The sequence below is a fragment of the Ranitomeya imitator genome, chromosome 8 (genome assembly GCF_032444005.1).
Source record: "Ranitomeya imitator isolate aRanImi1 chromosome 8, aRanImi1.pri, whole genome shotgun sequence".
Taxonomy (NCBI): Eukaryota; Metazoa; Chordata; class Amphibia; order Anura; family Dendrobatidae; genus Ranitomeya; species Ranitomeya imitator.
The window spans coordinates 6,050,924-6,065,927 of NC_091289.1; the positions used below are offsets into that span (position 1 = coordinate 6,050,924).

General features: G+C 43.6%; 1 protein-coding gene across 2 annotated transcripts in view; it reads left to right on the plus strand.

Moving 5' to 3' along the window:
* Positions 1 to 15,004, plus strand: part of LOC138647265 (inter-alpha-trypsin inhibitor heavy chain H3-like) — a 56,763-nt gene that overhangs the window by 19,646 nt on the left and 22,113 nt on the right. For both annotated transcript variants that reach the window (XM_069736163.1, XM_069736164.1), the window contains exons 9-13: positions 8,169 to 8,294; positions 10,623 to 10,804; positions 14,049 to 14,234; positions 14,654 to 14,784; positions 14,874 to 15,004. The exon at positions 14,874 to 15,004 is cut by the window's right edge and continues 30 nt beyond it. In XM_069736163.1, coding sequence (XP_069592264.1) covers positions 8,169 to 8,294; positions 10,623 to 10,804; positions 14,049 to 14,234; positions 14,654 to 14,784; positions 14,874 to 15,004 — 756 coding nt within the window. The remainder of the gene's footprint in view (positions 1 to 8,168; positions 8,295 to 10,622; positions 10,805 to 14,048; positions 14,235 to 14,653; positions 14,785 to 14,873) is intronic.

Consider the following 15,004-nt stretch of genomic DNA (forward strand, 5'->3'; position numbering starts at 1 on the left):
TCCACCATTATGTCCGGGCAGTGTCCACCATTATGTCCGGGCAGCGTCCACCATTATGTCCGAGCTGCGTCCACCATTATGTCCGGGCAGCGTCCACCATTATGTCCGGGCAGCGTCCACCATTATGTCCGGGCAGCATCCACCATTATGTCCGGGCAGTGTCCACCATTATGTCCGGGCAGCATCCACCATTATGTCCGGGCAGCGTCCACCATTATGTCCGGGCAGCGTCCACCATTATGTCCGAGCTGCGTCCACCATTATGTCCGAGCAGTGTCCACCATTATGTCCGAGCAGTGTCCACCATTATGTCCTGGCAGAGTCCACCATTATGTCCGGGCAGAGTCCACCATTATTTCCGAGCAGTGTCCACCATTATGTAACATAGTTAGTAAGGCCGAAAAAAGACATTTGTCCATCCAGTTCAGCCTATATTCCATCATAATAAATCCCCAGATCTACGTCCTTCTACAGAACCTAATAATTGTATGATACAATATTGTTCTGCTCCAGGAAGACATCCAGGCCTCTCTTGAACCCCTCGACTGAGTTCGCCATCACCACCTCCTCCGGCAAGCAATTCCAGATTCTCACTGCCCTAACAGTAAAGAATCCTCTTCTATGTTGGTGGAAAAACCTTCTCTCCTCCAGACGCAAAGAATGCCCCCTTGTGCCCGTCACCTTCCTTGGTATAAACAGATCCTCAGCGAGATATTTGTATTGTCCCCTTATATACTTATACATGGTTATTAGATCGCCCCTCAGTCGTCTTTTTTCTAGACTAAATAATCCTAATTTCGCTAATCTATCTGGGTATTGTAGTTCTCCCATCCCCTTTATTAATTTTGTTGCCCTCCTTTGTACTCTCTCTAGTTCCATTATATCCTTCCTGAGCACCGGTGCCCAAAACTGGACACAGTACTCCATGTGCGGTCTAACTAGGGATTTGTACAGAGGCAGTATAATGCTCTCATCATGTGTATCCAGACCTCTTTTAATGCACCCCATGATCCTGTTTGCCTTGGCAGCTGCTGCCTGGCACTGGCTGCTCCAGGTAAGTTTATCATTAACTAGGATCCCCAAGTCCTTCTCCCTGTCAGATTTACCCAGTGGTTTCCCGTTCAGTGTGTAATGGTGATATTGATTCCCTCTTCCCATGTGTATAACCTTACATTTATCATTGTTAAACCTCATCTGCCACCTTTCAGCCCAAGTTTCCAACTTATCCAGATCCATCTGTAGCAGAATACTATCTTCTCTTGTATTAACTGCTTTACATAGTTTTGTATCATCTGCAAATATCGATATTTTACTGTGTAAACCTTCTACCAGATCATTAATGAATATGTTGAAGAGAACAGGTCCCAATACTGACCCCTGCGGTACCCCACTGGTCACAGCGACCCAGTTAGAGACTATACCATTTATAACCACCCTCTGCTTTCTATCACTAAGCCAGTTACTAACCCATTTACACACATTTTCCCCCAGACCAAGCATTCTCATTTTGTGTACCAACCTCTTGTGCGGCACGGTATCAAACGCTTTGGAAAAATCGAGATATACCACGTCCAATGACTCACCGTGGTCCAGTCTATAGCTTACCTCTTCATAAAAACTGATTAGATTGGTTTGACAGGAGCGATTTCTCATAAACCCATGCTGATATGGAGTTAAACAGTTATTCTCATTGAGATAATCCAGAATAACATCCCTCAGAAACCCTTCAAATATTTTACCAACAATAGAGGTTAGACTTACTGGCCTATAATTTCCAGGTTCACTTTTAGAGCCCTTTTTGAATATTGGCACCACATTTGCTATGCGCCAGTCCTGCGGAACAGACCCTGTCGCTATAGAGTCACTAAAAATAAGAAATAATGGTTTATCTATTACATTACTTAGTTCTCTTAGTACTCGTGGGTGTATGCCATCCGGACCCGGAGATTTATCTATTTTAATCTTATTTAGCCGATTTCGCACCTCTTCTTGGGTTAGATTGGTGACCCTTAATATAGGGTTTTCATTGTTTCTTGGGATTTCACCTAGCATTTCATTTTCCACCGTGAATACCGTGGAGAAGAAGGTGTTTAATATGTTAGCTTTTTCCTCGTCATCTACAACCATTCTTTCCTCACTATTTTTTAAGGGGCCTACATTTTCAGTTTTTATTCTTTTACTATTGATATAGTTGAAGAACAGTTTGGGATTAGTTTTACTCTCCTTAGCAATGTGCTTCTCTGTTTCCTTTTTGGCAGCTTTAATTAGTTTTTTAGAGAAAGTATTTTTCTCCCTATAGTTTTTTAGAGCTTCAGTGGTGCCATCCTGCTTTAGTAGTGCAAATGCTTTCTTTTTACTGTTAATTGCCTGCCTTACTTCTTTGTTTAGCCACATTGGGTTTTTCCTATTTCTAGTCCTTTTATTCCCACAAGGTATAAACCGCTTACACTGCCTATTTAGGATGTTCTTAAACATTTCCCATTTATTATCTGTATTCTCATTTCTGAGGATATTGTCCCAGTCTACCAGATTAAGGGCATCTCTAAGCTGGTCAAACTTTGCCTTCCTAAAGTTCAATGTTTTTGTGACTCCCTGACAAGTCCCCCTAGTGAAAGACAGGTGAAACTGCACAATATTGTGGTCGCTATTTCCTAAATGCCCAACCACCTGCAGATTTGTTATTCTGTCAGGTCTATTAGATAGTATTAGGTCTAAAAGTGCTGCTCCTCTGGTTGGATTCTGCACCAATTGTGAAAGATAATTTTTCTTGGTTATTAGCAGAAACCTGTTGCCTTTATGGGTTTCACAGGTTTCTGTTTCCCAGTTAATATCCGGGTAGTTAAAGTCCCCCATAACCAGGACCTCATTATGGGTTGCAGCTTCATCTATCTGCTTTAGAAGTAGACTTTGCATGGTTTCTGTTATATTTGGGGGTTTGTAACAGACCCCAATGAGAATTTTGTTACCATTTTTCCCTCCATGAATTTCAACCCATATGGACTCGACATCCTCATTCCCTTCGCTAATATCCTCCCTTAAAGTGGACTTTAGACAAGACTTTACATAGAGACAAACCCCTCCTCCTCTCCGATTTTTACGATCCTTTCTAAACAGACTGTAACCCTGTAAGTTAACTGCCCAGTCATAGCTTTCATCTAACCATGTCTCGGTTATTCCCACTATGTCAAAGTTACCTGTAGATATTTCTGCTTCTAGTTCTTCCATCTTGTTTGTCAGGCTTCTGGCGTTTGCGAGCATGCAGTTTAGAGGATTTTGTTTTGTTCCAATCTCCTCGCTGTGGATTGTTTTAGAAATGTTCTTACCTCCCTTCTGAGTATGTTTTCCTGGGTCGTCTTTGTTCGAGTCTAATGTTTTTCTTCCCGTCCCCTCTTCTTCTAGTTTAACGCCCTCCTGATGAGTGTAGCGAGTCTTCTGGCGAATGTGTGTTTCCCAGGTTTGTTGAGGTGTAGTCCGTCTCTGGCGAGGAGTCCATCGTACAAGTAATTCACACCGTGGTCCAGGAATCCGAATCCTTGTTGTCTGCACCATCGTCTTAGCCAGTTGTTTGCATCAAGGATCCTGTTCCATCTCCTGGTGCCATGCCCATCTACTGGAAGGATAGAAGAAAAAACTACCTGTGCATCCAGTTCCTTTACTTTCTTCCCCAACTCTTCAAAGTCCTTGCAGATTGTCGGTAGGTCCTTCCTTGCCGTGTCATTGGTGCCAACATGTATCAGAAGAAATGGGTGGACGTCCTTGAAGCTGAAGAGCTTTGGTATCCTATCGGTCACATCCTTGATCATCGCACCTGGAAGGCAGCATACTTCTCTTGCAGTTATGTCCGGTCTGCAGATGGCTGCTTCGGTGCCTCTCAGTAGTGAGTCTCCCACCACCACCACTCTTCGTTGCTTCTTGGCTGTACTTTTTGCTGTCACTTGTTGCTGTGTGCCCTTTTCTTTTTTGCTTGCTGGTATTGCTTCATTCTTAGGTGTGCCATCTTCATCCTCTACAAAGATTTGATATCGGTTCTTCAGTTGTGTGGTTGGTGATTTCTCCATGGTCTTCTTGCTTCTTTTGGTCACATGCTTCCACTCATCTGCTTTTGGAGGTTCTCTGACACTTTTTGCACCTTCTGTGACCAGTAGAGATGCTTCTGTTCTGTCTAGAAAGTCTTCATTCTCTTTGATGAGTTTCAAAGTTGCTATTCTTTCTTCCAGACCCCGCACCTTTTCTTCTAAAAGGGCCACTAGTCTACACTTCTGACAGGTGAAATTGGATTCTTCTTCTGGTCGATCTGTGAACATGTAGCACATGCTGCAGCTCACCATGTAGGTTGTCACATCTGCCATGTTGCTCCTAGATCCTGCTGACTTGCTGTGTGTTTTCCTTCTTGTGTAATCTACTCAGCCAAGCTCTCTTGCAATAATGTCCTACAGGCAAAAATTTGCGCGCCGTAAGGCGCGCGGTTTGGTGATGCTTTCGAAGCAGCTGGTCCCGGCTGTACCCAACGATCTTCTAGCTTAGGGAGACTTCGCTTCTCCCAGAAGGCACCTGGAATATGCAAATTAGCCTCCTGAAGCTTGAATCCCTGGTTTGGTGATGCTTTCGAAGCAGCTGGTCCCGGCTGTACCCAACGATCTTCTAGCTTAGGGAGACTTCGCTTCTCCCAGAAGGCACCTGGAATATGCAAATTAGCCTCCTGAAGCTTGAATCCCTGGTTTGGTGATGCTTTCGAAGCAGCTGGTCCCGGCTGTACCCAACGATCTTCTAGCTTAGGGAGACTTCGCTTCTCCCAGAAGGCACCTGGAATATGCAAATTAGCCTCCTGAAGCTTGAATCCCTGGTTTTCGCTTGAATCCCTGGTTTCGGGGTGGAATGGTGGACACTGTCCGGGCAGTGTCCACCATTCTATCCGGGCAGTGTCCACCATTATGTCCGGGCAGTGTCCACCATTATGTCCGGGCAGTGTCCACCATTATGTCCGGGCAGTGTCCACCATTATGCCAGGGCAGTGTCCACCATTATGTCCAGGCAGTGTCCACCATTATACCCAGGCATTGTAAATCATTGTACATGGACCATGTACCCTAATGTACACGTTTTGTGTGCACCATTGTGCAATAGCCATGTCCACCATTATGTCCGGGCAGTGTCCACCATTATGTCCGGCCAGTGTCCACCATTGTGCCAGGGCAGTGTCCACCATTATGTCCGGGCAGTGTCCACCATTATACCCAGGCAGTGTAAATCATTGTGCATGGACCATGTACCCTAATGTACCCGTTTTGTGTGCATCATTGTGCAGCGTCCCTTCTTACAACAATCTGTAAACATTGGTGACGTGAGGAGACAATTGCTGGAGTTTTAGGAGAGGAACATCTTCTTCTCTGATGCTAAATTGTCCTCGATAATAAGCTGGATTGTCCCTGTCCTTGATAACGAGCTGTAACATCCCTGCGGACATCACTTCATGGCTTCCCATCTCCCACCATGATGATACACCGACTTACTCACCACTCCGGGCCATGCAGTGAGTCCTGCCCTCTTCTTGCTGTCTACATACGTCCTGGCTGTGTGCTTAGGGTGGCGGCGCCTGCTCTTCAAGATTCTTAAAGAGACAGTGTGCGCATTCCTAATGTGGCCGCCTGCCTGACAAAGTGTAAGCTGTGCCTGCCAGTCTATAAATCAGCTATCTACAGTACTTGCCTGCACCTGTCGTTACGGTGTTCCCCTGTGGGGTCAGCTGCTACTACCAGACACCGCCCTGGAGTGGTACCTGGCTGCTACCTGCTGCACAAGCCTGACCTCACCACTAGAGGCTCCAGTGGACACCAAGGTAGCTGCTTAGTCACACCCCTCCAGGGTTAGTCTGGTTAGTGGCACTGTGGGACCACAATCCTCGCTCTCCCCATCCAGTCTGGGCGCGAGAATTACACAAGTAATATGGTCTAGCTCCTGGATAATAAGCTGGATGATCCCTCTCTTCCATAACAAGCTGGATGATCCCTCTCTTCCATAACAAGCTGGATGATCCCTCTCTTCGATACCAAGCTGGATGATCCCTCTCTTCGATACCAAGCTGGATGATCCCTCTCTTCGATACCAAGCTGGATGATCCCTCTCTTCGATACCAAGCTGGATGATCTCTCTCTTCCATAACAAGCTGGATGATCCCTCTCTTCGATACCAAGCTGGTTGATCCCTCTCCTCGATACCAAGCTGGATGATCCCTCTCTTCGATACCAAGCTGGATGATCTCTCTCTTCAAAACCAAGCTGGATGATCCCTCTCTTCGATACCAACCTGGATGATTCCTCTCCTCGATACCAAGCTGGATGATTCCTCTCCTAGATATCAAGCTGGATGATTCCTCTCCTCGATACAAAGCTGGATGATCCCTCACCTCGATATCAAGCTGGATGATCCCTCTCCTCGATATCAAGCTGGATGATCCCTCTCCTCGATATCAAGCTGGATGATTCCTCTCTTCGATACCAAGCTGGATGATCCCTCTCCTCGATATCAAGCTGGATGATCCCTCTCCTTGATACCAAGCTGGATGATCCCTCTCTTCGATACCAAGCTGGATGATCCCTCTCTTCGATACCAAGCTGGATGATCCCTCTCCTCGATACCAAGCTGGATGATCCCTCTCTTCGATACCAAGCTGGATGATCCCTATCCTCGATACCAAGCTGGATTATCCCTCTCCTCGATACCAATCTGGATGATCCCTCTCCTCGATACCAAGCTGGATGATCCCTCTCCTCGATACCAACCTGGATGATCCCTCTCTTCGATACCAAGCTCGATGATCCCTCTCTTCGATACCAAGCTGGATGATCCCTCTCCTCGATACCAAGCTGGATGATCCCTCTCTTCGATACCAAGATGGATGATCCCTCTCTTCGATACTAAGCTGGATGATCCCTCTCTCCGATACCAAGCTGGATGATCCCTCTCCTCGATACCAAGCTGGATGATCCCTCTCTTCGATACCAAGCTGGATGATCCCTCTCCTCGATACCAAGCTGGATGATCCCTCTCCTCGATACCAAGCTGGATGATCCCTCTCCTCGATACCAAGCTGGATGATCCCTCTCCTCGATACCAAGCTGGATGATCCCTCTCTTCGATACCAAGCTGGATGATCCCTCTCCTCGATACCAAGCTGGATGATCCCTCTCCTCGATACCAAGCTCGATGATCCCTCTCTTCGATACCAAGCTGGATGATCCCTCTCCTCGATACCAAGCTGGATGATCCCTCTCTTCGATACCAAGCTGGATGATCCCTCTCTTCGATACCAAGCTGGATGATCCCTCTCCTCGATACCAAGCTGGATGATCCCTCTCCTCGATACCAAGCTCGATGATCCCTCTCTTCGATACCAAGCTCGATGATCCCTCTCCTCGATACCAAGCTCGATGATCCATCTTCTCCTGAGTCCACAGGACATGGCAACCGAGGTTTTCATAAAGATTTTCAGATTCTGATTAATCAAACCACGGAACAGTTTTCCATTTTGCCTCCATCCATTATAAATGAGCTTTGTCCCAGAGAAGATGTTGGTATATTTGAATTTTGTGGCTATTTGGCTTCTTCTTTACATGATGCATTTGTGGATCGCTCAGAGAGCTGTGATCACAGACAATGATTTCTGGGTTATTCCTGAGCCCATGCAGTGAATCATGCCTGCATTTAGTGCAGCACTGCCTGTCGGCCCATAGATCACAATCCTCCAGTACTGACCGTCAGCCTTGACCCTGGTGCACGTGGATTTCTCACAATTTCCAAATCTCTTGATGATTTTCTGTGCTGTAGATTGTGGGATATTGAAAGTCTTTGTAATTTTACATTGATGTCCATTATTCTGAAGTTGTTCACAGACGGTAACCTCTGACCATGTTGCTTTGGAGAGACTCTGCCTCTCTCACATCCTCCCATTGTACAGTCATGTGACAGTTGAACATTGGCCTCCGCCTGCTTTTCCATCCCAGATTTAAAATGATGTAAATGTTTCAAATGAAGGAGAAATGTCCAACGTTGCGCTCCTGATGAGAGATTTCCAGATCATTGTATTCTTCTTTTCTTTACTTTTTACATGGTGGCCAGACAATTCTTGGAATTCGGTTTTATTATATAATCTGTACATTTTTGTGTTGTAGGAACTGATATAAATTCTGCTTTATTATCTGCCGCCACAATGCTGAAAGAGTCACGAGAATCCGGAATATTACCAGAAATCAGCGCCTCATCCATAATATTCCTCTCTGATGGAGACCCAACACTAGGTAGGTAGAGCTGAGATTGCGGGTGGGAATGCAAGGGTTAATAAGTATTGTCAAGTATATAGGACATAGTGATACCATTATTTATATTGGGGGAGTAGTGATGTCATTATTTATATTGGGGGAGCAGTGATGTCATTATTTATATTGGAGGAGCAGTGATGTCATTATTTATATTGGGGAAGTAGTGATTTCATTATTTATATTGGGGGAGCAGTGATGTCATTATTTATATTGGGGGAGTAGTGATGTCATTATTTATATTGGGGGAGCAGTGATGTCATTATTTATATTGGGGGAGCAGTGATGTCATTATTTACATTGGAGGAGCAGTGATGTCATTATTTATATTGGGGGAGTAGTGATGTCATTATTTATATTGGAGGAGCAGTGATGTCATCATTTATATTGGGGGAGCAGTGATGTCATTATTTATATTGGGGGAGCAGTGATGTCATTATTTATATTGGGGGAGCAGTGATGTCATTATTTATATTGGGGGAGTAGTGATGTCATTATTTATATTGGGGGAGTAGTGATGTCATTATTTATATTGGGGGAGCAGTGATGTCATTATTTATATTGGGGGAGCAGTGATGTCATTATTTACATTGGGGGAGCAGTGATGTCATTATTTATATTGGGGGAGCAGTGATGTCATTATTTATATTGGGGGAGCAGTGATGTCATTATTTATATTGGGGGAGCAGTGATGTCACTATTTATATTGGGGGAGTAGTGATGTCACTATTTATATTGGGGGAGCAGTGATGTCATTATTTATATTGGGGGAGCAGTGATGTCATTATTTATATTGGGAAGTAGTGATGTCACTATTTATATTGGGGGAGCAGTGATGTCATTTATATTGGGGGAGCAGTGATGTCATTTATATTGGGGGAGCAGTGATGTCATTTATATTGGGGGAGCAGTGATGTCATTATTTATATTGGGGGAAGTAGTGATGTCACTATTTATATTGGGGGAGTAGTGATATCACTATTTATATTGGGGGAGCAGTGATGTCATTATTTATATTGGGGGAGCAGTGATGTCATTATTTATATTGGGGGAAGTAGTGATGTCACTATTTATATTGGGGGAGTAGTGATGTCACTATTTATATTGGGGGAGCAGTGATGTCATTATTTATATTGGGGGAGCAGTGATGTCATTATTTATATTGGGGAGTAGTGATGTCATTATTTATATTGGGGGAGCAGTGATGTCATTATTTATATTGGGGGAGCAGTGATGTCATTATTTATATTGGGGGAGTAGTGATGTCACTATTTATATTGGGGGAGCAGTGATGTCATTATTTATATTGGGGGAGCAGTGATGTCATTATTTATATTGGGGGAGTAGTGATGTCACTATTTATATTGGGGGAGTAGTGATGTCACTATTTATATTGGGGGAGCAGTGATGTCATTATTTATATTGGGGGAGCAGTGATGTCATTATTTATATTGGGGAGTAGTGATGTCATTATTTATATTGGGGGAGCAGTGATGTCATTATTTATATTGGGGGAGCAGTGATGTCATTATTTATATTGGGGAGTAGTGATGTCATTATTTATATTGGGGAGCAGTGATGTCATTATTTATATTGGGGGAGCAGTGATGTCATTATTTATATTGGGGAGTAGTGATGTCATTATTTATATTGGGGGAGCAGTGATGTCATTATTTATATTGGGGGAGCAGTGATGTCATTATTTATATTGGGGAGTAGTGATGTCATTATTTATATTGGGGGAGCAGTGATGTCACTATTTATATTGGGGGAGCAGTGATGTCATTATTTATATTGGGGGAGCAGTGATGTCATTATTTATATTGGGGAGTAGTGATGTCACTATTTATATTGGGGGAGCAGTGATGTCATTATTTATATTGGGGAGTAGTGATGTCATTATTTATATTGGGGAGTAGTGATGTCACTATTTATATTGGGGAGCAGTGATGTCATTATTTATATTGGGGAGTAGTGATGTCACTATTTATATTGGGGGAGCAGTGATGTCATTATTTATATTGGGGGAGCAGTGATGTCATTATTTATATTGGGGGAAGTAGTGATGTCACTATTTATATTGGGGGAGTAGTGATGTCACTATTTATATTGGGGGAGCAGTGATGTCATTATTTATATTGGGGGAGCAGTGATGTCATTATTTATATTGGGGGAGTAGTGATGTCACATGTTGTATGTGCACAATTTTTCTGGAAGCTTTTATCTCTAGGAATCGTTACATTCTTTGTCTTTTGCTGATGCGCCGTCTTGTTTTCTGCTTTTGTCTCTTTTTCGCATTTCGATTATAAGGTGAAATGAACAATGAGTTGATAATGAAGAATGTGAAGCGAGCCGCTGACGGAGTGGCTACCTTGTACAGTTTGGGATTTGGGGACGACGTTGATTATGATTTTTTAGAGAAAATGTCCCTAGAAAATGGCGGCCTGGCGAGAAGAATTTATGTGGACTCTGACTCCGCTTTACAATTACAGGTGAGTTTCTTAGTGAATGATTCATACTTTATTATTATACTTGCCCTGTTTTAATTGAGTGATATATTGTGACACTAGAACAGTCCCACAAGTTTCCAGATACAATGTGTCAACGTGTGAGATGAAAAGCAGAATGCAGCAGATAGCCTAACAACAAAATGGCAAAATGGTGAAACATTAAATAGCCTTACAGTACAACTATAGAATGGGGTAGATGAAGAGTGGGATACAGTGATCAGATAAATGGTGTCTCACAGTGATCAGATAAATGATGTTACACAGTGATCAGATAAATGGTGTCACACAGTGATCAGATAAATGATGTCACACAGTGATCAGATAAATGGTGTCACACAGTGATCAGATAAATGATGTCACACAGTGATCAGATAAATGGTGTCTCACAGTGTTCAGATAAATGATGTCGCACAGTGATCAGATAAATGATGTCACACAGTGATCAGATAAATGGTGTCTCACAGTGATCCGATAAATGGTGTCTCACAGTGATCAGATAAATGGTGTCTCATAGTGATCAGATAAATGATGTTGCACAGTGATCAGATAAATGGTGTCACACAGTGTTCAGATAAATGATGTCGCACAGTGATCAGATAAATGGTGTCTCACAGTGATCAGATAAATGGTGTCTCACAGTGGTCAGATAAATGGTGTCTCACAGTGTTCAGATAAATGATGTTGCACAGTGATCCGATAAATGATGTCACACAGTGATCAGATAAATGGTGTCTCACAGTGATCAGATAAATGGTGTTTCACAGTGATCAGATAAATAGTGTCTCATATTAATCAGATAAATGATGTTGCACAGTGATCAGATAAATGGTGTCACACAGTGATCAGATAAATGATGTCGCACAGTGTTGTGAATTCTGTGGTCAAGCTCCCTCCTGTGGTCATGAGTGGTACTTTGGCTGGTTCTGTCCATGAGCTTCAACTGGTGGATGTGAGTGGGGCTGCGGCTTCTGAGTTTCCTTCCTCAGGTGACGAGGTTAGGTCGTTAGGTGCTGCTCTATTTAACTCCACCTAGTTCTTTGTTCCTTGCCTCCAGTCAATGTTCCAGTATTGGTCTTGCTCTCTCCTGGATCATCTTGTGGCCTGTCTGCCCTGCATAAGCTAAGTTTTGCTTGTGTTACTTTTGTTTGCTATTTTTTCTGTCCAGCTTGCTATATTGGTTTTTCTTGCTTGCTGGAAGCTCTGGGACGCAGAGGAAGCACCTCCGTGCCATTAGTCGGTATGGAGGGTCTTTTTGCGCCCTTTGCGTGGTTGTTTGTAGGTTTTTGTGCTGACCGCAAAGCTATCTTTACTATCCTCGGTCTATTCAGTAAGTCGGGCCTCACTTTGCTAATACCTATTTCATCTCTGTGTTTGTATTTTCATCTTTACTCACAGTCATTATATGTGGGGGGCTGCCTTTTCCTTTGGGGAATTTCTCTGAGGCAAGGTAGGCTTATTTTTCTATCTTCAGGGCTAGCTAGTTTCTCAGGCTGTGCCCGAGGCGCCTAGGTCTGGTCAGGAGCACTCCACGGCTACCTCTAGTGTGGTGTGATAGGATTAGGGATTGCGGTCAGCAGAGTTCCCACGTCTCAGAGCTCGTTCTATGTTATTAGCAACTATCGGGTCACTTTGTGTGCTCTTAACCACCAGGTCCATTGTGTTTCTGAATCACCAGTTCATAACAGCACAGTGATCAGATAAATGGTGTCTCACAGTGATCAGATAAATGGTGTCTCACAGTGATCAGATAAATGGTGTCACACAGTGATCAGATAAATGATGTCGCACAGTGATCAGATAAATGGTGTCTCACAGTGATCAGATAAATGGTGTCTCACAGTGATCAGATAAATGGTGTCTCACAGTGATCAGATAAATGGTGTCTCACAGTGATCAGGTAAATGATGTCGCACAGTGATCAGATAAATGATGTCACACAGTGATCATATAAATGGTGTCTCACAGTGATCAGATAAATGGTGTCTCACAGTGATCAAATGTCTCACAGTGATCAGATAAATGATGTCTCACAGTGATCAGATAAATGATGTCACACAGTGATCAGATAAATGGTGTCACACAGTGATCAGATAAATGGTGTCTCACAGTGATCAGATAAATGATGTTGCACAGTGATCAGATAAATGGTGTCTCACAGTGATCAGATAAATGGTGTCTCACAGTGATCAGATAAATGGTGTCTCACAGTGATCAGATAAATGGTGTCTCACAGTGATCAGGTAAATGATGTCGCACAGTGATCAGATAAATGATGTCACACAGTGATCATATAAATGGTGTCTCACAGTGATCAGATAAATGGTGTCTCACAGTGATCAAATGTCTCACAGTGATCAGATAAATGATGTCTCACAGTGATCAGATAAATGATGTCACACAGTGATCAGATAAATGGTGTCACACAGTGATCAGATAAATGGTGTCTCACAGTGATCAGATAAATGATGTTGCACAGTGATCAGATAAATGGTGTCACACTGATCAGATAAATGATGTCACACAGTAATCAGATAAATGGTGTCTCACAGTGATCAAATAAATGGTGTCTCACAGTGATCAGATAAATTATGTTGCACAGTGATCAGATAAATGGTTTTGCACAGTGATCAGATAAATGGTGTTGCACAGTGATCAGATAAATGATGTCACAGAGTGATCAGATAAATGGTGTCACACAGTGATCAGATAAATGATGTTGCAGTGATCAGATAAATAATGTCAGAGTGATCAGATAAATGGTGTCTCACAGTGATGACATAATTGTCATATGGAGATATAGTGTCATATAGTACTGTGCACGGCCCATTAATGTTCTCCACCACCTGACCTGCTGCACCCCCGACCTTCTGTCTCTTCCCCATTATCCCGTAGAATGTAAGTCTGCAAGGACAGGGTCCTCTCCCCTCTGTACCAGTCCGTCATCGTAAATTTGTTTACTGTAAACGATATCTATAACCCTGTATCTACCCCTTTTCATGTACAGCACCATGGAATTAATGGTGCTATATAAATAAATAATAATAAATAATAATAATGTTCTGCATTCCCCATTGTTACACACAGTGCCCTTTCCTTTTCTACATTGCGCCTTTGTATTGTGCCCCCTTACTGCCATTCATTGCTTTATTATTTCTTTATAGTTGCTTTTTATCAGTTCCTAGTACATCACATCTCCTGATGATTTTTTGCTACTTTATTACTACAGGACTTCTACAAAGAAGTGGCGAACCCCATCCTCCTGGACGTCACGCTGCACTACCCCAACTTACCTGTCAGTGGCCTGACCCAGAACAGCTTCAAGTGTTACTACCAGGGCTCGGAGATAGTGGTGGCCGGACGCCTAGAGAGTAACGACGTAGATGTGCTGATCGCGGAGGTCGCGGCTCAAGGTGTAAGTACAGGTGGTCCTCGTTTCTAGGATATGGATACAGTACGTTTTTTGTAGCACTTTTTTTTCTGCTGATTTATGTGAAATCCCCTGTGCTGTTCATATGAGGAGGGTTTTTTATTAACCTTTTTTTTTCTGAAGAGATTTTGAAAAACTTCTAGTGGAAAAAAAAAATGTGCAGTCATTTCTGTGACGAGGATCCGGAAGGAAACCGAACCGCGTGCTGTCCAATCAAAGGCTACAAAAAGCTCTAGGATAAAAACTCTTCAGAAAAAGCTTCAGGAAAAGGAAAACTCCCCAAACTCCTGAATAAAAGCGAGAATTCGGAAGCTGTTTATGCTTAAAAATGGTTTTAACTCCTCAAAGTGAGTGTGACCGTTCCCTTCTATGACGCTCTCAGATCTCCGTGATTCTTTGCCCAGGTGAGGGATCCGTTCTCCGTGAGGGTGCAGACCGATGTGGAGGAGGAGAGGACGGAGCAGGGATACATATTCGGAGACTTCACCGAGAGGTTGTGGGCTTATCTGACCATCGAGCAGCTGCTGAGCAAGAGGTGAGATCAGGCGGACGGTGACTACGACGACGCGTTTACCGCTCCTGATCGGCCACTGATGCTTCTGTCATTTACTTCTCTGGCTCCAGATTCTCATCTGATGTCGAGTTAAAGGAGGACTCTGCAGAGGAAGCCCTCCGCCTGAGCCTGAAGTACGGCTTTGTGACCCCTCTGACCTCCATGGTGATTACAGCATCCGATGAAAGCGACGGCCCCAAAA